Below are 24,024 nucleotides of genomic sequence, written 5' to 3'. Positions count from 1 at the left end.
AGTTAAAATTTGTTAATCTATGTAAAATTATAATCAAAACATTACATTTGAATTATTATTACAATTGAAAAATAATAGTAGATTCATCATATCTAATGATATTTTCTGTATTTTATAAAGTTCAATATGTCCATATAAGGTTATATATAGTTGTATCATTGCACATTAATGATTGTAACACAACGATGGGTAAGGAAGAAACGATGGTGTCTGCTTATCTTATCATTTTTGATGTTGATTGTTATGCTTTTTTGCATATTTTTGAATGATTTTGTGATTGCTGGACGGTTTCACTATCCATTTTCTGAGAAGTGTGTTTTATCAACAGCTACAAATCTTTTAAATGATCAGGTAAAAAAATTTCTTTCTTTTGAGTTTTAATTATCAAAAGAATGTTAATGTTTAAATGACTTTTTAATTAGGCCTTAAATTAAAGATTTTGGATGTATGAAAAAATAATTCTCCTCTGGGCATAATAACAATCAGATTAATTAGGGTGTATAAATAATGAGATTAATTAGGGTGTATAAATAATAATGAGATTAATTAGGGTGTATAAATAAAGCTTGATGCCAAGTTTTTAAATTAAAACATTTAAAATTAAAAAAAAACAAAATTTTTGTAAATAGTTATCACAGTAAGTACATATTGTAACACTAAAAAAAACACTCTAATTTGTAAATACACTCTACAAAAATGAGCTCTTGATTTAATGATCACATGTTTGTAGTTTGAATGTTTAATTTAGTTATTTATTTTAATGTACTTCTGTATTTTTTAGTGCAATAATTTCACTAAAGGTTTAGCATATGGTGTTTTGTGTGAAGCTCTGTGTTTAAGTAAAAAAATAGCAATAGAAACTTGCATACATCATGGAAATACATATGTTTTTATGGCAAAACATGATGGGAATAGTATTATTATTAAAAAAAAGAAACCACGTGATGTTCGATATTTATACAACTATTTTACTGGTAAGTGTTTATTTATTTGTATTTGTGATTTTTTTATTTAGTAAAGAGTATATATATATATATATATATATATATATATATATATATATATATATATATATATATATATATATATATATATATATATATATATATATATATATATATAACAAACCCATACACTTTTTTAAATGAGATCTTTAAAATTAACTAAACAAATAATATTTAACCCACTGTTTTATAGTTATGGCATTTGGGTACTACCTTTAGTGGTACATAATAATTCAAAAACATGAAATCTTCTCAAGATCATGAAGTCTTTTTATAATAATGAACAATTTATTTCTTCACTATCACCAGGCCTTAAAGGGCTGCTAGTACTCAATGCTAAACAATAAAACAGTTAAATATCATTGGTTTAGTTAGTTTAAAAGACCTTATTTAAAAAAAAATTATAGTATGAGTAGATAGATAGATATTTATTAGAAACATCAAATACATGTTCGAAGGCCTATACAAAGATGGACACTAACAGCGTGCCTATAAATAAATTCTAAAAAAAAAAAAAAAAATGCACCACTACAAAACAAATAACAAAATTAAAAAATTACAAATATTATAAAGAAACAAATAGTTGTTTCTTTTAGAATAAATATTTGTTTAAGCTAAAAAAGTTAATCTTATTTTTAAATGATAAAGTATTTTTTGCATTCACAGCATCCGAGGCCATATTGTAAAAATAATTTTTTCTTGAATTCAAGCAACAAAATTGTTTGCATATTTATATTGCATATATAAGTATGACCCTGGGTATAATATATACATATATATATTTTATATATATATATATATATATATATATATATATATATATATATATATATATATATATATCAAGGGGCGAATTAAGTGATCGCGAATTGAAAATTCCGTAAAAAATTTTGGTCTTTAAATTTTTAGTTTCTTAAAAAACCGTGAACTCAGTTTTTATGGATCTTAAAAATCAACTATAACTAATTTCATTAAGATTCTCATAACTTACAGGTTTATAATAATACTTTTATAAAACAGCCAATAATCTAGCTAAATTAACCACTGTATTATATATTTACATAGCAAGGTAAATACAAATACAAGATTCAAATACTTAATGTTATATGACAAAAATTTAAGGAAAAATAAATAAGCTAAATAAAGTACATTAAATATCAACTACATCAAACTTTGATGTAGTTGATATTTGTGTATGTAGCTTTGATCAAAGCTACATCAAACCACCAACTTCATCACACTACCAACTTCTTAAGTGTTTACAAATATACAAAAACATTGTTACTAGCGGTAGGACAACTTAAACTCATAATTTTCATTAGTTATTTTTAAAACTTAGGCGCGTTTTTTTAGAAACGTGAAACTTGACAAATAATAGCGGAAAAACTTAGTTAGATTGCAATCTCTGATTTTATATTCCTTTCTATAATAAAATAAAGTAAAGTTTTGAAAAAAAATTTATTTTATGTTAAAACTTTTTTATCAAAGAAATATAAAGAAATTTTTCCTTCAAAACATCCCTCTTCTTTTAATCACTGCCGTAGCATTGGAGGCAGAGCATTCCCTCAAACCTGTCATTACGGCCCGAAAATTTTAATAACCTTCGATTATTAGGTATTACTAAAAAAAAAGGTCCTCAAATTTAGTAAAGGGTCCTCTAAAATTAAAAAAAAGGTTCCAAATTTTGCTATATTCCCCCTTCCCCCTTACCGGGTTAAGGGAGCCGTTAGGGCAGCCTAGTAATGGCTCTGCTTTTAAAAAATTTCTTTAATTAAAACATTCCAACGTCTTCAGGTAATTATTTTTATAAATAATATAGACTTAACAACTTCTTCAGGTAATTATTTTTAAATGCGACACTTGTTTTTCCCACTGTTTGAATCTGACTCATTTAGCAACATTTAACTTAGCTTCCAAAATCGGCTTAGAATAAAAAATACTCTAAAAAATGAATAATTATTTTACGAATAATATTACACATGGGTGACGGGGGGCCATGGTGACTTAAAAAGTGGGGGACATGGGCATTTTTTTGCGGGTCCTACCTTAGCTGAAAATACGCACCATTTAATGCCGAATTGGCTCAATTTCTTTTTCTTACGGACCCTTAAACATAGTCGGGTCCCGGAACAATATACCCCTGACCCCCTCCATCTCTCTCTCTCTACAGCCAAAGGCATGAGGCCATGTTGTATACTTACACCAGTAAGTATAATATAATTAAAAATATTAATAATAATAATTAAAAATATATTTGAAAAAATAATAATTGGAATGAAAAAATCGATACCAAAAAACAAGATATATTAAAAAATATATATATATAATATTGTTTATAAAACTTATAAAACATAACACTTCCAGAATATTCCATTTGTTATTGTCAGTGGCGGTTAGTTATTATAAGTCTGCAAAAAATTTAAGATGGTAGTAAAGGGTCGAAGAATAAAAGAAACTATTCATAACTATGGCTTTGAGACTTAAATGTCTTTAAATTGCAAAATGACGTTTCAATTTACAATCATTTTGAGCAATTTGAAAAGGTTTAAAAACTTTTAAAATTAAAGGTTTAAAATATATTAAATAGAAAGCGTAGTAGACCAAGTGAACTAAATATTTAAAAATATGGCATCATTTTTCTTACCAAAAACTAAAGATAACCGTTGTAAATTAGATACTGTTTTGAAATGGGATAAAGAATTTAATTTAAAGTTTGAGTATGGTACCGAAGGAAATGTTGTTGTAAGATTACGCTGCTTGCTTTGCAAGTAATATGAATCTCGTATTAAAAACATTAAAAATTTTTATATTTTGTGGATTCGTCCAGGAACTCCGTCAATTAAAAACACAGCGTAATAGGCCATAGTTTTAAAGAATATATAAATAAAAACACTGATATTAAAAAGGGCTACAAGAAATGGGTGAAAAAGATCGTGACTCACTTAAGAAGAAATTCAATGCAGTTTACTACTCAGCAAAAAAAGAACGTCCATTAGCCGATTTCCCTGATTTGCTGGAGCTAATTAAATAAAACGGCGTTAATCTTGGTAATAGTTGCTTAACTAATTGAGCTGCTGGTATTTTTAAAGATTAAAATTACAGGTAAAATTGCTAAAGATTCTTTCAGAGAGGATTTTATTAAGTTGAGATATTCAATTTTAAGTGATGGCAGTTGTGGTATTGCTACACTCGAACAGGAATTAGTATATGTGTTGTATTTCTTTGAGGGCAGTCCATGCGTTAAACTTTTATCGGTTGAAAGCCCTGACAATCCATTTGCAAGAGTTGGATTAAATGACATGTCTAAAAAACTCATAGGGTTAAACGTTGACGGAGCTAGCGTAAATCTTGGTGTTGATTCAGGTTTATGAGCATTACTAAAAAAAAAAATCTCAATGGATTCAAGTAATAGATTGTTTTAACCATCGTCTCGAGCATTAAAAGATGATTTTGAAAAATGTACTGCATTTTTGCAAATCGTGAAAACTTCTTACTAAAGTTACATCAAAAAATCTGTTCCTAAACCAGCAAAATCATACGGTACTCTATGGCTGGATCATAAGTGGAATGCAGTGAAAATAGCTTTAGATAATTATGATGCATATATTTCTCATATAAAGTCTCTAAGCCAAACAGATTCTCAGCCGTCGAAAAAGCCGAACTAAAGGGATTTTTAAAAGTTTGGAAATATTCATTTTTTGTAATACATTTATCTGTTTATCTAGATGTTCTTGCACCGTTGAGACGCTTGAGTGTTGGGTTCCAACAAGATTTACATGATCCTGTAAAAGCTGTCCGCAGGGTGCAGCAATTTAATTGCACAATGGAAAAATTTAAAGATCTCTTAAATAATTCGTTAGGCAATATTTCAACAGAGCAAACTATTTTAACAAACTACAAAAAATTAATTGAAAGTATAGTCGAAAAAGATGACAATTTTATTTACCAAAACATTCCTTTAGAAAATTTTAATAAAACTAATGCATGCATTTATACTGATATGATGAATAGTTTAACAACTGGTATGGATTTACGTTTCAAAGATATTAAGGTATCTCTTTTATTCTGTAATTTAATTTTTCTTTTCGACATTTCTTTTTGGCCAATGAACCCTGTGATTACATTTGGTTATAAAGAAATAGCAAAAGTTTCACATTTTAAAGACCTCCTAAAAAATGGGGGGGGGGGGGGTGTAAAACTGAATAAATTTTTTTGAATGAATTGTTTTAAAAAGTTATATATTTCCAATTTTAAAAATTCGTTAGGTGAATACTATTTGAAAACGTGGAGAAAAATATTTACATGCAGAAATGTGTTAGACGTATTTGAGTTGCTTTTACTTAGTCCATTTAGAAACGCAAAAGTAGAACGTATGTTTTCCCGCATTAACAGAGTAAAATCGGATTGGAGAAACAAACTCACGTGAATCTCTTTTACGAATAGGCGAACAAGGGTGCAGCATCAAAAAATTCGATCCAAACCCTGCTTTAGATGCATGGTATAAAGATAAAATAAAAAGACTCTGCTGCTCCTCGTCGCTATCCGGAAAAACGAAAAAAATCTGCCGATGCAATTTGTATCGACCTTTCTCTATTAACAATATTAAATTTAGAAAAAGAAAGTGATAGTGATAACTCCGATGTATAAACTTATTTTGCTATATTTTTTTATATAAAATTCGTATTGATTTATTATTATTTTATTATTAAATTATGTTTTATATTTAAAGCTGTCATTGAAATGCACTTTACGAAGTCGTAAAAACATAAAAGTCATTAATGTATGCGTATATGGTTTGACAAAGTAGTAATTGTTATTTTTTATATTTGAAGAATTTTAAACCACAACTTTTTTTTTAATCTCATATCCTTTTTATTAATAATAAATTACATAAATAAATAATAATATAAATAATTGTTAATTAATCTATAATAAAAAAAGACAAGATAAACGTTATTACGTATTAAAAACTATTTTATTTTATATATTTATATATATATATATATATATATATATATATATATATATATATATATATATATATCTTGGCGCAATATTTTTGTAATTTGCGTATTTTAGTTTATAAACATAATTATAAACATAACTAATAAATAATCAAAATAAATCCCAAAAGTTTATTGAATCTAGAAAAATTACAAAACTTTAGAAACGTTTACATCCATGAACTTCAAAAATCAACAATTTGTAAAACTGTTACGAATGCTCAGAGGTGCACAATGGGACAGAGTGTGCCAAAATACAAAAAAATCAATGTCGGCATCCCACGGTAAAAATTTGTCATAATGGCGAAGACATTAAAGTTCATTAGAGGAAATATCTAGTTAAAAAAACATTAAATATTAATTTAAGCGTAATTTTATGCGGTTATTTACACGTTAATTTGACATGTGTTCCAAAACGCATTTTTTATTTATCAACTTTCTTACGCTACTATTGTTTTAAATTACCTTTATTGAATTTCATTTTAAAATATATTATTTTAATTAACAATATTTTTGAACACAATTTAACGTAAGTGTAATGGTTAGTTTTTATGCATCAAAAACAGACAATTTTTGATATTTTTTTTGCTACTAACCTTTACTATTAGGTATCAGAAAACTATCCTCCAATATCCTCCAAACATTTGACTATGTAAATCTCATGCTAAATGTATGTAAATAGCCATGCATCATAAATATTTTGATACTTTTTGAAATAAAAAAAATTATAGCAAAAGATTGGTCTTCGGTTAATGGTCAGTTGATGAGAAATACTGAATATTTAAAAAAGATGTTTTGTACACAAAGAATACCTTCAAAATCTTTCATTACTGTTATAATATATAAGTTCTGTAAATATAAATCTAAAAATGTTATTTTATGACAAATACATGCATTGAAAAGTAATATTTTTAATGTTTACACTGATAAAAGTTGTCTTGTCCATTAAAAATATTTCGTATTTTTCACCAAAATTTGATTTTTTTAATATATTTTTTTATATTATATAATTACATGTTTATCACTTTATTTATCCATTTTATATATAAATATAATATAAAAAAACTACGAAAATAATTTTGGCACAAAAAAACTCGATTTTGTCATAAAAGTTTCTGGTTTTCAAATTTTGTTTTTAGCTGCACTACCAATAAATCAACTGCTTTGTTGAACATATGTACTTGTACTAAACATATCTGAATCAGAAGCATTTTTAAGTGAAAAGTTTTGTTCTGACATTTAATATTAGTTTTCATGAAAACACTTTCTTTTTTGATCTTTTCTTATTTTTTTAATTCCCCATCTAAGAATATAGCAGTCAAATGTGAAAAAAGGGTTCAATAAAATGATCAAAACAAGCTGATAAAATTTACTTCTTTCTCACTATCCAGTTCATTTTAAAATTAATGATGGAATTAACTAAACAACTTATAAACATAGTAAAACTATAAAAAATTTTAAATCGACAATAATTCTATTTTTCAAATTTGAAGAAAAAAAAATCTGAAAATTTTGAGATTACTTGGGCTAGTAACAATAATATATATATAATAATTAATAACAATTTCCAATTAATTTATTTAATTAAAAGTCAACATGGCTGAAGATCAATCAATCACTATGACAAAAAAACGCTTAACAATTTGAATTACGTTTATTGTTATGTTATAATGAGATTAAACAAATAAATTTTTTGTGAGAATAAATAAAAATTTGATCTTCATTTTAACTAATATTTTGTAAAAATCCGTTCCATACCCGCGGGGTTCCCGCAATTTTACAATCTATCCCTGTGGGAATCCCGCATAAACTGAACCCATCCCCGCGGACTCCACGAGATTCCTGTGAAACCCAACCCCATGCAGCTCTCTAGGTACAATACTCAATGGTTTCGCATGAGTAGCAATTGTAAATTTTTCACCTCTAAAATATTTCCATTTTGCATTTTAGTTTTTAGAATACTTGAAGCAGCACGTTCTGCACTTGCTGATCCCAATGCATATGCTGCATTAAGTAAATTTTTTACAGCTTGAACATCCCCACAAAGGTGAATAATTCCTGGCTTAACAATTCCACAACATATTAAACACATCCTTTCATTTTTATCTTTATTCGACTCAGAAGTAATAGTTTTGTTATCTTTTGATATTTCTAAAACATCTAAAGTTCTTCTGATAACTTGACTGTTTATCTAAAACAAAAAAATATTTCCTAATTTAGAATAATTCACTTTTTATGGTTTAAAGCAAAACTGAATTTCAATGACCTTGTAAATTAAAAAAGACTACTTTAATCCATTATTAAAACTATATAAACTAGTAATATAAATAGTGTAACCATTATTTAGATCATTATAGGAAAACAATCTAATGCCTCCTAGGCAGCTTATTTTAGCATTTTAAATGCTAAAATAAGCTGCCTAAAATAACTTTACTTTCAAATTTATGGAGGTTCATTGAGAAACAGTTCTTTCTTTTTAAAAAATTAATAAAAAACAAAACAAATTTAAGTAATTTAACGTCATAAATATGATTTTTAATTCAGATTAATAACTAACCTGAGAAGTTTCGTTTAGCCACTTATTAAGGTATTTTGTATCATTTTTTCCATGCTTTATATAAGGTTACTTTCTATATATATATATATATATATATATATATATATATATATATATATATATATATATATATATATATATATATATATATATATATATATATATATATGTTTATGTGCCACAAAATTTGAAATCAATTTTTGAAAGCTTTTTTCTCAACCAATTTTGCTCAAATTTTGCACACTTAATCATTTTCGATGACGATACAAGGAAATGGAAAAATTTGACCAAAAAAAGTTAATTAAGTTAACAAAAATTTAATTTGTATTTCCCCATACATTTTATTTATTTGATATGAATTGCGTATTACGTCACAAAAATCATTGATTTGCAAATTATTTGCAGTTTCGAAGACATTAAAGCGCAGCGATTCAAAACCTATTGTTTTAAGTTATTAAGTAATAAGTCTTAAGTTATTAAGTTAAAAACCTATTCTTTTAAGTTATTAAGTTAATAAGTCTTAAGTTATTAAGTTAAAAAAGAAAAATTTAGTAAAAACAGTAATTTTTAAATCTAAAAAAAAAAAAAACAGTAATTTTTCCTTCTACAAAAGATAACAAAAAAAGAATTTCTAGGCCCAATAGAATTCTGCTTGCATAAAGCATGGATTTGAAAAAAGAATTTTTTTTTGATTTACTAGTTCTAAACAATAATGGTTTTTATAACAATCGCTACAAATAACTTTAGGATGGTTAACTCTGATCATAACTATCTCAAATAAAAGTTTTTATTTTTTTCTTCAATAGCTTTGGTTATTTTATAAAAAATAACCAAAGCTATTGAAAAGCTATGGAAAATGGCGGATAATTTATATAACTAAAAAGTAATTTTAATTTTTGATTTTCATGCATTTTTCCACTCAATAGGAGGTTTAAAGTAATCAATTATTATTCTATTATATCAATTATTATTCTAACTAAGTATATATAAAATAACATCTGATGTGGGGAGATTTCAAACCTGATGGTTACTTTGGTTCACATTGAGGTGTCCAATCTTTTCTATTTACAAATTTAATCCAAATTTTTTTTTAACTCTTCTTTTTTTGGAAACGAAAATACTACTGTAGATACTTCACCAAAATTACGATAATTTGAACGACAATTTACAACGCAACATTTGTTAACCATCTTTTTTAACTTCCAAAGCTGCTTCTTTAAAAACACCTTTCGAGAAAATTGGCCTTCTTTTTTTTTCTTCAAAATGCAAAATATCCGATCGTATAAATAATTTAGGCTATGGGGTCTCATGTAATGAACTCAATTTTATTTGCGTCATAGTTTGCATAGAAAGGCCACAGAAAAAACTACTTAATAAAAGCAATTTTATTTTTGATATTTAACCAAATTTTTTTGTTTTTTTCCATTGGTGTTCAAGTTATAAAATTTCATTATTGTTTTTCTATTTTAGACTTTATCAGAGTTCATCAAAATATCTCTAGTGTAGAAAAAACATTTTTCAAAATTATTCTAGAAGAAATACATCATTTTGGTCATCTTTTGGCACAGTTTCATCAAAATTGCTTGCAAGTGATTTTGATGTTTTTCTTAAAACACTTTTTGGTAAAATCAGTCTTTCTATAAAGGAAATGCAATCAGCGATATTGTCGATTGCTCAATCAGAATTAGTTATGTTTGCACTTCATCGTAATCTGAAATCTTTTCCTAAAATATTAGGTACTTGTGGCGAGTTTTATGCTGTAGATTCATTTCAGCCATATAGTGAAATTTATCCTAGGTTTCTTAGAGACATGTCCTGGCTTGAAAAAGCAAAGATAGCTTCCAGTTTTCTTAAGTTAATCCAAGATTTCCAAAATAGTCAAGTAGGATTGTTGTCACACTGTGATATTCAAGAAAACAATTTTGGATTGACAAGGTATTTAAATGTGAAAGCAATTGATGTTGATTTGGTATTTTCAAAAGATAAAATGGAAGAAATACTAACTCAGCCTTCGTGTCAATCTGATTATGAATGCAATTTTTTCGACTGTCAATCAGAATGCGATACTAAAAATGGTCGTTGTACTATGAAATCTGTTACAAACAACTTGCAGGTTTTCGTATACATTTTAATTATTCTGTGTGTAAGTAAGTGTGAGTGTGTGTGTATATGCATACAGTTTTGGACAAAATAATAGTAGTGTTAAGCAAAATAATTGGTTATAATAATCATGTTTAATCTTAAAAATAAATTAATAATTGTTTACATAATTGTGGTAAAAATGTTGAATAGGAAAACTAAAACATTGATTTTTAACAAAAAATAAAACTCCTCCTCCTCGCTTATTAGTACTTCGTTCTAAAATTACTGGATCAAAACCAGGGAGATAGAGGTTTGAGTTATTTTTAAAATCTGCTTGAAAACACCAGGTTTCAGTTAAACGAATTAAATTAAAAGAACTTTCCGCTTCACTAATAAAATTTAATAAGTTTTCAAAATTCTTTTTAAGCTACGTATATTTATGTGGACTGTGAGAATCCCTAATTTTATACTTAGATCTGCTTTGTTAAAATAGCATATTTGTCGTCTGCTGTTGTTTTATTTGTATTAGCTTTTTGTTTATTGGACTTTATTTACTTTTATCAAAGGTATGAATAATATTGGTGTTCATTCAATCAAATGTCCTTAGATATTAAAAAAATTTATTTGGTTAAATAGAAATTATGGGCCGTGAGAAGCAAATTTTTTATTTTTACAACCAGTTTTCTTTTTTCTGGTTGTAAAATAAAAAAGTAATAAATGAATTTATTCAGGAAGCATTAGATTGTTTTCCTATAATGATTAGAAATGCATTGAAATGGAAAAATGTTAATGAAACAAAGCGCCGGAAAAAAACAACTGAACATACAGACCGATTAATCAAACGTGCTGCTTTTTCTGACCTTTTTTTGTTTTCCCGTCAGATTAAAGATGATTTAAATTCAAGAGTTTTTTCTAAACCATTGCGTTGGCGGTTATTAGAAAGCAAATTATTTGCTGGCGAGCAAAGTTTCCTTTTTTTTTAAAAAAAAGCATGTAGCAAGAAAGCATTTTAAACGAAGATTGGCCTGCTTCAAAAACCTCGAATATTTTGTGGTCCGATTAAAACAAAATTGTTTTATTTGGGTCAGGTGAATGCAGGGTATACGAAAGAAGACTATTTAAATCTTCCTAAAAAATCCTAAGACACTATAAAAACTGTAAAACCTGATTATTTAATATTTGAGATTCTTTTTACAATGGCGTAGGGTTCATTATTAGATTTGGACATACAGTAATTGTTAAACAAAAAAAATTTTGTTGATTCGTTTATTTTGAGCACACTTCAGGGGGGCGTAGTATTCGTTTATTTTGAGGGCCGTTCAGGGGGGCGTAGGAAATTGTCTGACCTCCCTACAAAAATTTAGATGGAAAATTTGGCCTTTTTTTCGACCTCCCCTTCCTCCTCCTTTAAAATCTCTTCGCGACGGCCCTAACTACTATTATTGTCCACCACTATGTGTGTGTGTGTTTATATATATATATATATATATATATATATATATAAATAAATATATTTATATATATATATACATATATTTATATATATATATATATATATATATATATATATATATATATATATATATATATATATATATATATATAGCAAATAATAACTTATACACAGACAGTAGTTAGACAAAAACAAGAAACTTTTACTACTTTAAAATCTTTCATACACTGAACTATAGGTTTTAGTTAAGAAAACTGAGATGTAAAGATGTATTAAAAAACTCTTTTTTCTCTACCCTAGACAGTTTGCTGAACAGTATGAAGACTATTCTTAATTTAAGCTTACATTGACTAGATTTAAACGTGTAGAAGAGTATACAAAGCTTTAAAAGCAACTCTGCAGTTAGTTTTAAAGGAAAGAGAGTTTAATTTAACATGAGCATACTTTTGTTTTAAGTTTTAATTACTCACGTGTCCTCAAACAAAGAGAGAGGCGGGGTGGGAATTTTAATAAAGGGGAGGGGGGAGTTTTTTACGTTACAATATAAGTATTTTTTATAAAAAATTTCAGTTTATAAATCCAAACTAATATTTTTTACAAAACACGGATAAAACTATTTAAATCTAGTGTGGCTTGCGGTCAAATGCGTAATTTCTAACAGCTGTTTTATATTAATTTTAATAGTATTTAATATGTTGATATAAGTTTTATACTTAACTGAGAAATAAATTAAAAGCTCATTTTCGATAAATCGAGTTTACTTGGTCGGTGATTTTTATATCCTGTTAACACTGAAAATTTTTATTTTTATTAGTGACTGAAATAATTATTTTCTAATTTTTATGGCCAATTTTCATTGATTTTTTTTTTTTTTTTTTTTTGATAATAAGTAAAAGTTAATTAACGGGGGGGGGGGGTCTTTATTTTTTAAATTAAAGGGGGGTCTTTATTTTTTTTAAATTAAAGGGGGGTTTTTGTTAATTAAAGGGGGATCTTTATTTTTTTTTATTTTAGGTGCCCCAAGAAGACCTAACGGTCTTATCACAGAGCACCGCGAGAGTTTACGCCTCCTTCCTTACCGTTACGCTAAAATATGTCTTAAGCTCGTTTCGAACCTGGATCTCCTGCTTATAAGGCAAGCGCTCTAACCACTGCGCCACGGCTGCTACATACATGCACTTTATAAGCTGGGGTGGGTGGGAAATTTTTCCAAAAATTAGTTAACGCCCCACCCACCTTTTTTTTTTATTTTTTATTTTTTGTTAGGAACTCGAGAGTAAATTGGTTATAATTTAATGTATTTGTGTGTAACTGGCATCTCAAATGCTTAAATGGATCTAGGGCTCCTCAGTTTTAACTTTTACCCCATTTTTAACCCTTGGGATTTTTTGATATCTTTGAATTATGCTTCACATGATTTTTAGCCTAATACTATCTTTCTAAGTTTTTACATTCCTTAGAAAGCTCAGTGTCGCTTTTATATCTACCTTAATTTTTGCTACCAAAATTTTATGTAGTTGGCGAGTCTGAGCTAGGAGGCTCAGACTCGCAAACTACATAAAATTACTCTTTACTTACCAATATAGGAATTTTCTGTATATTTGGCGTTATGGGATGTTGCTTTAAAAACATTATTTTAAGCTAGACACTGGTTTTGTAAAGGGCGTTTAGTTTTCTTAATACATTTACAGTTCATAGCAGCGGTGTTTTTACTGCGTAAAATCTGTTGGTTGGTAGCAACGCGCGAATTAACGAAATATTAGATATTTATGAAAAAAAATTTAATGCAAGTTTTCTACAATTTAAACTCTTTGCAATAAATTATAAAATTGTGTTGGTTTTTCTCTTTATTTAGGTTTTATGTCGAAATATACTTTATCCGAAATGGCCGTTTGTTGGACTTTTTAGTAGCAAAATTCCGATCAAAATAAGAACTCGATTTAAACAGATACTTACATACTGTCGCTCAGAAATCTTTGGGAAATTCAGTAATACCCATTTACAAGTAAATCAGACCTTGAAGGAATTAGCCTTTCTATTGAGTACCTCTTTTTTATAAGTAAAAAGTTATCATAAAATTGATTATAAATTTGTAAAAAGAATATATATATTTAGTAAAATAAAATAAATATATAAAAATATATAAAAAAAAAACTACGTTCGACTATATATATATATATATATATATATATATATATATATATATATATATATATATATATATATATATATATATGCGATAAGACCCTAGAACTTCTGGGAACACCTAAAAAAAACCTTATATATATATATATATATATATATATATATATATATATATATATATATATATATATATATGCGATAAGACCCTAGGACTTCTGGGAACACCTAAATGTCGAACGTTATATAAATATACAGTATCGGACAAAACGAGTGCAACTAAATAATGCTAATTTAGTTTCTTTATATAAAAGTGCTGCAATTTTTCAATTTAGAGAAATAACTATGTAACTGTTTAGAGACAAAGTTCTTCAAGTTTTATTCATCACAAAGTTCATTATTTGTACACGAAAATTAATAAATTAATCAAAAGTATTAAAAAAAGTTGATTTCCTTCTGGACAAAACAAGTGCAACACGACAAAATGTTGACCAAGCTGTATTTCGCTATCAATATTTCGTGGCGAATCCTTTGTTGTCGATCACAGCCTTGAATCTTCGAGACATAGATTCGATCAGGTGATCAATGAAACTTTGTGGAATCGCTGCCCAGGCTTTTTGGATTTGTTCAAACAGTTGATCGTTATTGCGAACACCTTCACGATTAATTCTGCGGTTGACGATCTCCCACAGGTTCTCGATAGGGTTGAGATCCGGAGATTGAGGCGGCCAATCCATCACCGATAGGTGGTTGTCTTGAAACCACTGCTTGACTACTTTTGCAGTGTGTTTCGGATCGTTGTCTTGCTGAAAAACCCATTTTATTGGCATATTCCATTCAGCATGAGGTAACATAACATCTTTCAGGATATTTTTATACATGAAACGGTCCATTATTCCATCGTTTCGATGTATTGGACCTAGACCGTTAGCATAAAAACACCCCCAGACCAATACATCGCCTCCACCATGCTTCACGGTCTTATGGCAGTAACGTAAATCGAGGCGTTTTCCGGCCGGTCGACGTACACGGCAAATGTCATCGCTCCCAATGATGTTGAACTTTTCGCCATTTCTGCACATTCCAGTCAATATGAGATGTAGCAAACAGGAGTCTTTTCTTCTGGTCTTTTAGTGAAATCAGCGGTTTCTTTGCAGGGCGTCGAGAAAACAATCCGACTTCAACAGCACGTCGTCTGATTGTTCGGTCCGATACATGCAGCTCTAATTGCTTTTGTATCTCGACTGATGATATCCAGGGATCCTTCTTGATGGATCTGACAATCATAGAATCCTCTCTAGAAGTGGTGGAACGCGGTCTTCCACCTTTGTTATCTGCTGCCAACTTCCCCGTAGAACGATATTTGGAACCTAGTCTTGATACGCGATATTTATCACAAATACTTTTTTGTGACATTCCACTTACGTAATCGCCAATAATTTTCTTTCTTAGTTCCAATCCAAGACTGTCGGGAGCCATTTTTGCACTTGAAGTCATAAAAATAGATAATCACGCTTCTCAAGTCTTACCGTGTTACATTTACCTTGTGATAATAAAATAATGCTCTGTGAAACACAACGTCTTGGTTGGATGTGGACTGTATTGATGTAATGAAACACTTGTTGTATTTCACTTCTTGTATTGATGTTCTTCGATAAAACACTGATAAAACTCACTTCGATAAACTGTCTTGATAATACTGACTGATTGACTTCCATATACTGACTGAATTACATGTCGATTTACATGTCTCTTATATAGTAAAATTAACCTGTGTGAACCTGTTCTGGAAGATTCTAGATGCTTCTTTTCGATGCTTCTGAATGTTTCTGGATATTTCTGGATGCTTTCAGATGCTTCTTCTGGAAACTTCTGAAAGCTTCTGCATGCTTCTGGAAACTTCTGAATACTTCCTTTAATTATTAAAAAATTTCCGTGACGTTGACACGGACCAGACTTAAGTAAATGAAACAAACCAAAAAAGTTGCACTTGTTTTGTCCGCTGCAAAATGGCACTTGTCAACGAAATTCTGCCTGTGTGCTGTCACCTGATTGCTCATGTCATGACATGCTATGACTCCAGACTCCTGAACTGTTTGCTGAGGTAGTATAGTTCGTTTCGTTTTTAAGACATGTAAAATTAGGAACACTTTTTAGCATTGTTCGATGTTGGTTGCAATTGTTTTGTCCAATACTGTATATATATATGTCGAACGTTAGGTAGTTTTATATATTTTTTATATATGTATTTTTTCTGGCTTATATCCACTTTACATTATAGGTAAGATAAATTGATGCTTTAAATGTTTTGTCAATAAAGCCTCTTCAATCTTTATGTAACCAATAAATTTTAGGGGTGGTTTTACTAAAGACAAGACCTTTTTAAATTAATGTTTTTTATGGCAAAAATTTGACAGTAATAAGAATTCCATAGCATTAAGCAAAGGGGCTTTTCTTTTTTACAAATTAAGTTCTTTAAATAAAATGAAATTCTACAGTAATTAAACTACTATAAGGATTTAACCTACCTAACATGTGGTTATCTTTGTCTATATCAAAGTGTTGTTATAGTCCTAAATTAGAATATTATTTAAATGCGTTTATAATAAATTTTTGGTCACACGCTACATGATCTAGCTGCAAAAAGCTATAAATGTGACCAAGCATTTGTTAAGGTAATACATTGTCCACATGACTTGATTAAGCACGGACGAATTTCGAAATCGACCAAATTTGAAAACGAGGTCCAATTCGAATTCCAAACTTGTTAACAGCAAAAAGCAGAGGTTGGAGATCATTTGTACTTTAATGATTTTAATTCAGCAAGCAGAACTTTACGTTTATTGGTTAATATTGGTTAACGCTACTAATATTTTCAGAGCTATATGTTTATTGGTTGATATTGATCCACGCAACTAATATTTTTCAAAAATAGAACATACAGAAAAAATTGGCAATTGAATAAAAACAGGTTGTAGGACACTGCTGTTGCTCGACAATCAATAACGCCTTGAAACATTTTCCCTTATATTTTATATAAAGGAAAATGTTTTATGGCTACCCGGCTTTCCCTTATATTATATATAGAGAAAAGCCGGGTAGCCCTTGACGGTAGGTAACTCCGGACAATTAATGTACAGCTTAAACTAAAGAAGCTATGTGATTTTAACCCTTTAAGCGCGACGACCCACGATCGTGGCTATACCGCTGGGCGCGAAGAGTCACGATCGTGGCTTTAAAAGTGGTCTTCGAAACTATGACGTTCATTAAAAATAACAGCATTAAATAGAGCACATTTTTTGTTATTTTGTTTTTATATAATTGGCTTTAAAAATCAGCGACAGTGAAGAAAGTTGTATGGATGTTGAGAGTTGTACCAGCGAAGAATTTTTAAGTTCCAAAATTTCTTCATTTTACAGACAACCATGTGCCAAATTAACAACCACTCGATAAAATTTATAAAATTCAGTTTTTAATTGAACATTTTATAAACAAATTTCTTACTTATTATTATTATCCACAAAGAGACATTTCTATAGATGAGAGTATGGTTAGTTACAAAGGAAAGACACCACATCTGTGTCAATATATGCCAAACAAACGTCATTCTAGATTTGGGACTAAGTTATGGTGTGTTTCAGACAGCACCAATGGTTATTTGTGTCAATTTGAAATTTACAAAGGAGACAAAGACTCAGATGTAGCAGCCATTGCTTATGGTATGACTTATAGTTTAGTTTTTTGTCTTTTGTGCCAGACTAATTTCCTCCATCAAGGTCATCACTTAGGTATTGACAATTATTATACTTCACCTCAACTGTTATTAGATCTATATGCTCATCAGACCACTGCAACAGGTACAGTGAGAGTCTCAGAAAAAGAAAAGGCCTACCAGAAATTTGAATTAAATCAAAATTAAAAAACAAGGAGATTTGCCAATATCGAAAAGGTCCTTTTTTGTGTGTGGCATACCAAGATGGTAAAAAAAAAACCTATATTACTATCTACTGTTGCCAAAGCAGGTTTTACTGAAATGCGTAACAGAAGAGGAAATATAGTTATGAAAGCAAATGTTGCCCTTTACAATAAAACCATGGGCGGTGTAGATTTGGGTGATGCACAGCTCAATGTACACTTGTCTGAGTGTAAAACAATAAAATGGACAACTAAAGTGGCTTTTTCTCTATTTGGTAGCTATTTATTGTATAAGCTCAATACAAATAAACTAATAAATAAATTTTCTCAATTTAAATAGCTATTTATTGTATAAGCTCAATACAAATAAACATAAGCCAATGCCAAGAATAGATTTTATGATGGCTATAGTGGAAAGTTTAGCCGTAGATTATTTTCCAGTGAAAGTAATTTCTTAAACGAACAATCAAGAGAGATTGAAGTGGCTAGAAGTACAATTGTCCCATACCCACTTCCCCAACATACTGCAAATAACAATCCATTATATGGACACAATCTAGTGAAAGTTAATGCAGGAAAAAAAAAAAAATGTGTAGCTGGGCACCAAACTCGAGTCCGCACAAGTTGGCAGTGTCAGTTATGTGGTGTTGGAATGTGCCTAGCCTGTTTTTCTAACTATCACACAAAAGTTGTGCATCAAAATCATTAAACTGCTTTTAATCTTATATAACCTACAAAAAAATAAAGTTCAATAATAGTTGTTTCCTTGTTATGTTTTTGCCGATTTTTTTTTAGTTGAATTTTTCTGAACAACGTTTAAATGTTAGTCGTGTTACATAATTCATAATTCGTAATAAAATTGATACATAAACATAAGTCGTAATACAACTACGTAAATGATTCAATTCAGCATACTAACAATATAAAGCTAGGTTTCCGAAAGAATATCATAAGAATAATAAGCTGAAGATTTAACAAATACATTTTACACACATTTTTAGTAGAATTTTAGAATGTTATCCATAGAGAGAATGAATTTTTTTAACTTAATTTTAAAAACAGGAAGAGTATTAGAAGGATCAAAATTTGGTAAAACTATTTTATGATGGAGTGCACGATATGAAATACAAAATTGATTGAACTTAGTTGTACAAAAAAGTTCATTTAAAAAACTTGTATTTCTTAATGTGTACTTATTTATTGGTTTTAAAAAAAAAAGGTCATTAAAAACAAATAAAGATAAATCGTTTTTCCATAAAAAGTAAAACATAAGACATTAAATATGTTCAGTTTATAAACATTTAGAACCTTCATATAATCAAAAAAATACTTTGAATGTGAAAAGCGATCCGCATAATTAACTACGCGGATTGCATGTTTCTGATAAATATGTTGTAATATAAAGATGTTGGAATTTACTTTTATCCGTACTTCTCCAGGCGATGATTGCTTAACTTATACAATTGTGTATAAATGAATCATAGAGTTGAGTTAAGTTTTTTTTGTTGATAATTTCGGGCTTTGTATAAAATCCCGATATTTCTGTGCTTACATGATCAATATATTTTCTCCAAGTAATATTCTCACCAAGATAAACACCTAAGAATTTTATAACTTTGTCTTTTTTATTATCGTTTCATCAATATAAATTTGAGGCATATTACTTGGTAAAAAACTTTTTTTGCGCAGGAGTTAAAAGATAATTTATTAGCTTTGAATCAATTAGAAATGTAATTGAGTTCTTTGTTTGTAGTTGAAAAGAGTTCATAAATATCAGTATGGGATAAGAAAAGATTAGTATCATCAGCGAACATTATACTTTTCAATTTGGAAGCTTTGTTTAAGTCGTTTACATAGATTAAAAATAGTAGTGGTCCGAAAATAGAATCTTGTGGAACACCTCAGGTTATGCTCAGGGGTTCACTTTGCTGACCGTCGTTACTATAAGTTGTTTTCGATTTGTTAAATAGCTTTCAAACAGTTTTAAGATTCTATTGTTGAAACCATAATATTTAATTTTTAGGATTAAAATGTGATGATCGACCGTATAAAAAGCTTTTGATAGGTAAACCCACATATTGAGATTTTTCAAAAGATTCAGAGATGTTATGTATAAATTGAATAATGGCATGTTCAGTTAAACTGCCTTTTCTGAAACCATACTGATTATTATAAGGTAAGTTGTTGTAATCAAAATATTTGTTGTTATTAAAATATACCCTGTTGAAAATAACTCTTTCTAAAATTTTAGAAAATATAGAAAGAACAGAGATGGGACGATAATTACTGATATTGGATATTTCGCCTTTTTTATGGATAGGGGTAATCCTGGCAAGTTTCAACCATTTAGGAAAAATACCTTGATAAATAGATGCTCTGAAAATTTTAAAAAGAATATTTTTTAATTGTTCGTAGCAATCTATAACAATATTTCCGTTTATTTCATCTGCACCAGGTGCTTTGTTTTTTTTTTTAAAGATTTGAAAGCTTTTTAAAACTCATCAAATGATAGTTCGGCAGATAATTCTCTAGAGCAAATATCTTTATCAATAGGTATCAAAAAATCATAAAATGAGGTTTGGGTTTTAGGTATTTTACTTGACAGAGTTGATCCAATTTCAGTGAAATATTTATTAACTATTATTTGTGGTTCATACAAGCTATTGTTATTGACTTAAGGCATTTGTGGCTAAGGGCTTGAGTATGTTTTTTGTTTTCCAGCAATTTCTTTCAATACTTTTAACTTTTTTTTTTTTTTTTCATTTTTAACTTTATTAATTAATTTTGAATAGTAAGTTTTTTTTTAATTTTTTCAAAAAGATTTTTGTAATCTTTGTAAATTTTTTCGCTAGCTGATGTTTTTGTTTTCAGATATTTTATGTATAGCTTTTGTTTAGTTTTGGATGACTTTTGGTAATCCAGATGATTTCCTTTGGTAATCCAGGGATTATTAAAGTGTTTTGTTTTTAATGTAATTGTAACAATTGGGAAATTAGATTCGTAAACAGAGGTGAATGTTTCAAAGGTTGTTAAAGGTTGTTTGCGTTTTCATTAAAATTTAAGTGTTTCCAATGTAATAATGAGAGCTGATTTTTAAAAGACTCAATATTTAAAGGTTTAAAAAAACGTTTTTTATTACTTTATTATTAGGCGGTTGGTCAGTGTTTATGGTTAGGAAAATAGGAAAGTGATCTGAAATATCTGTTTTTAAGATGCCCAATTTTATATCACTGTTGAACAAGTCTGTACAAATAATATTGCCAGCAAAGTTGCTGAATTATTTTTTATTCTTGTTGGACAATAAATTAAAGGAATTGCTTCAGATTCAAATATCGTCATTGTAGTCAAAATAATTCATATTGATATCACTAACTAGAAAGTTTTTTTTGTTTTCGTTGTTATCTTTCGCAATAACTTTTCGCTGTAAAAACACGCTCAAATTCTCGCTCGTGCCATCTGGTGATCGATAACAACAGCTAATTACAATGTTTTTTGTTCACTCATTAATAATCTCAATTGTTAATTCTACCACAATGACTATTTTCATGAACGTAAATTAGAACTCCACCACCGCACTTATTTATTTGCCTTTCAAGAGATATCATTTCAAAATGAGAAAGATAAAAATTAGAATTTTTATTAATGTCGTTTGAGGTAGCCCAGGTTTCAGTTAAGCAAATAACATTAAAAAAGTATTTAGTTTCCTGAAGTAAATTTTGGAACTTTTCAAAATTACAATTAATGCTTCTGATATTTACGTGTAGAATTCTAATTTGATCGTCGCTTTCCTTGTTAACATTCTTAAATAGAACTCCTTTTAATTCATTTAGATAATAGTCAGAACATTCGATTTTTGTATCATGAAAATAATTAACATCTGGGTCGGAGTTTTCGTGTAATGAACAAAATTTGGTTTCAAAAAAATTAAAGGTAAGAGTTTCAAGGTCACTTATTAAAGCCATGATTAGTTATAACAAATAAATTGATAAGGAGTTCTTTTTAAGAACGAACGCATTTACTTCCGAAATTCTCTCGGAAAATTTTTATCATACTTTAAAAGTGCATACTTACCTTCAAGTCGCAGCTTTGGACCTCTTCACACAACTTTTTTTAGCTTTCGATCGTTTCTTTAGCGAAATTCTCATTAACGTATATCCCTGTTCTTCGCAAGTTTTTTGTAGCGTTGAGTATTTTTGTTTTGTCTTGACAATAGTTCTTGGTTTCTTATCTTCTTTAGGTTGACCTATTTTATGAGCTCTTTCTATAATAACGAGGGTATACTGCCAGAATGCACTAAGTCATTTTTTGTTGGTTTTGAGTTAAGTCAACATAAACACTCATTATTATATGCTTTATCACTTCCAAAACGCACCAGACCTTATATTCTATATAATACCAAGTTATTGATCATTCTCAAATATACACCATTGCATGAAAAAATTTTTTTCATTAAACTGCCATTATCTCAAAACAATGAAAAATGACTTCATGCGTTCTGGCAGTATACCCTCGATAATATCATTGTTAATTTTAAGTTGATAATATCATTGTTAATTTTAAGTTGTTTTTTGAACATTTCCTTTACTGCATTTTCGCACTCAGCCTAATTTTCATTCACTCAGCCATATTTTTCATATGTTTAGTGTATTCTTAAATTATTCCTTCTAGACCAGTGTTCCAAATCTAATGCCTTATATTTAACTTGTTTATGTTTAAATGTGCACTTTTTATACAAGTAAAAATTTTTTATCTTTTAAAAGGCGCTCCGTTTCTTTTAAAATACTCTTTTCTTGTTCTTTGAGTTTGTTTGTAATTAATTTCTCGATATTTTTCAATGAAATTTCCATTATTTCTTCTTTTACTTTATTATGGTTAAATTATTTTTCTTTTACTAAATTCAAATCAGAAACAAATCTGTTCAAATTACCAAAAAAAATAAAACAAAAAATTTACCAGAAAACTTACCAGAAAACAACAACTCATTTTATCAAACAGCAAATTTATCAGAAAACAACAACTTTCAACAACTGAATATATTGAATTATGAATATATTGATTATTTTCTTTATTCTTTTTGTCTTTGGTGATTGTTTTGATAACTACGGATTAAAAGAAAAGTAAATTGATGCTCCATTAAGTCGCTCGCCTAAAAGGCAAAATATTAAAAAAAAAATTTTATAAGGGTTAAATACTATAAAAACTATTTTTGAGTGAAAATATGGGATATGCCAAATATCTATTATAATATGCCGAAGCGATTGGCTTGAAGAGCAAGATATTGTTTACCACCACCAGAAGACCGATGTATTATTCATTATATTTGATTCGCATATTAATATACCTAATTTTTATTTAAACTAATAACTTTTTATTGATTAAAGATACATTTTTATTTACAATAGTTATTGAAAAAAGAATCGTTTAATATTTCAAATCACTGGTTTTAAAACTAGTATTTGTGAATGAGGTATGATCGGGTGGTATCGGACACATGTTTGGAGGGTGGTTTCGAACATTTTATTCCGTTTACATATTAAAAATGAGCAACTTTTTTTTATATAAGTACTAATAAATTTAACATAATACTCAAACCTAAAAGTAATTCATTTAATTCAAATAAAAAGATCTTAGATTTGAAAAAAATAAATTGTTTTTAAAGTGTTTAATTTCATTAGTAAAAAGCTAATGTTTATATTATTTGTTTATATTCCTTAAATATCAGAGGCAATTTTTAAAGGCAATTTTTTTTTAATTGCTTTGAGAACAGTCCAAAGCTAAATAATTATATATTATATTTGTGTCACACTGGTAAAAAAAAAAGGCAAAATCATGGTTAAACTATGTGTCATCGGCTACCCTCCAATTTGA

The 24,024-nt window shown here is 28.4% G+C and overlaps 2 protein-coding genes across 2 annotated transcripts; both read left to right on the top strand.

The window, feature by feature from the left end:
* Nucleotides 1–94: 94 nt before the first annotated feature.
* Nucleotides 95–5,851, top strand: LOC136091307 (uncharacterized). Its single transcript, XM_065818707.1, has 4 exons — nt 95–351; nt 782–974; nt 4,730–5,055; nt 5,270–5,851. Exons 1-4 carry the CDS (start codon nt 169–171, stop codon nt 5,282–5,284), a joined length of 717 nt encoding a protein of 238 aa, XP_065674779.1. The 5' UTR covers nt 95–168; the 3' UTR covers nt 5,285–5,851.
* Nucleotides 5,852–8,539: 2,688 nt separating this feature from the next.
* On the top strand, nt 8,540–14,173 carry LOC101234828 (divergent protein kinase domain 1C). Its single transcript, XM_065818708.1, has 3 exons — nt 8,540–8,594; nt 10,035–10,677; nt 13,955–14,173. Exons 2-3 carry the CDS (start codon nt 10,213–10,215, stop codon nt 14,156–14,158), a joined length of 669 nt encoding a protein of 222 aa, XP_065674780.1. The 5' UTR covers nt 8,540–8,594; nt 10,035–10,212; the 3' UTR covers nt 14,159–14,173.
* Nucleotides 14,174–24,024: the final 9,851 nt, after the last annotated feature.

The sequence above is a fragment of the Hydra vulgaris genome, chromosome 15, assembly GCF_038396675.1.
Source record: "Hydra vulgaris chromosome 15, alternate assembly HydraT2T_AEP".
In the NCBI taxonomy this organism is placed as follows: Eukaryota; Metazoa; Cnidaria; class Hydrozoa; order Anthoathecata; family Hydridae; genus Hydra; species Hydra vulgaris.
The sequence above is the reverse complement of the archived record's forward strand: the minus strand, read 5'-3'. Positions and strand labels throughout refer to the sequence as shown.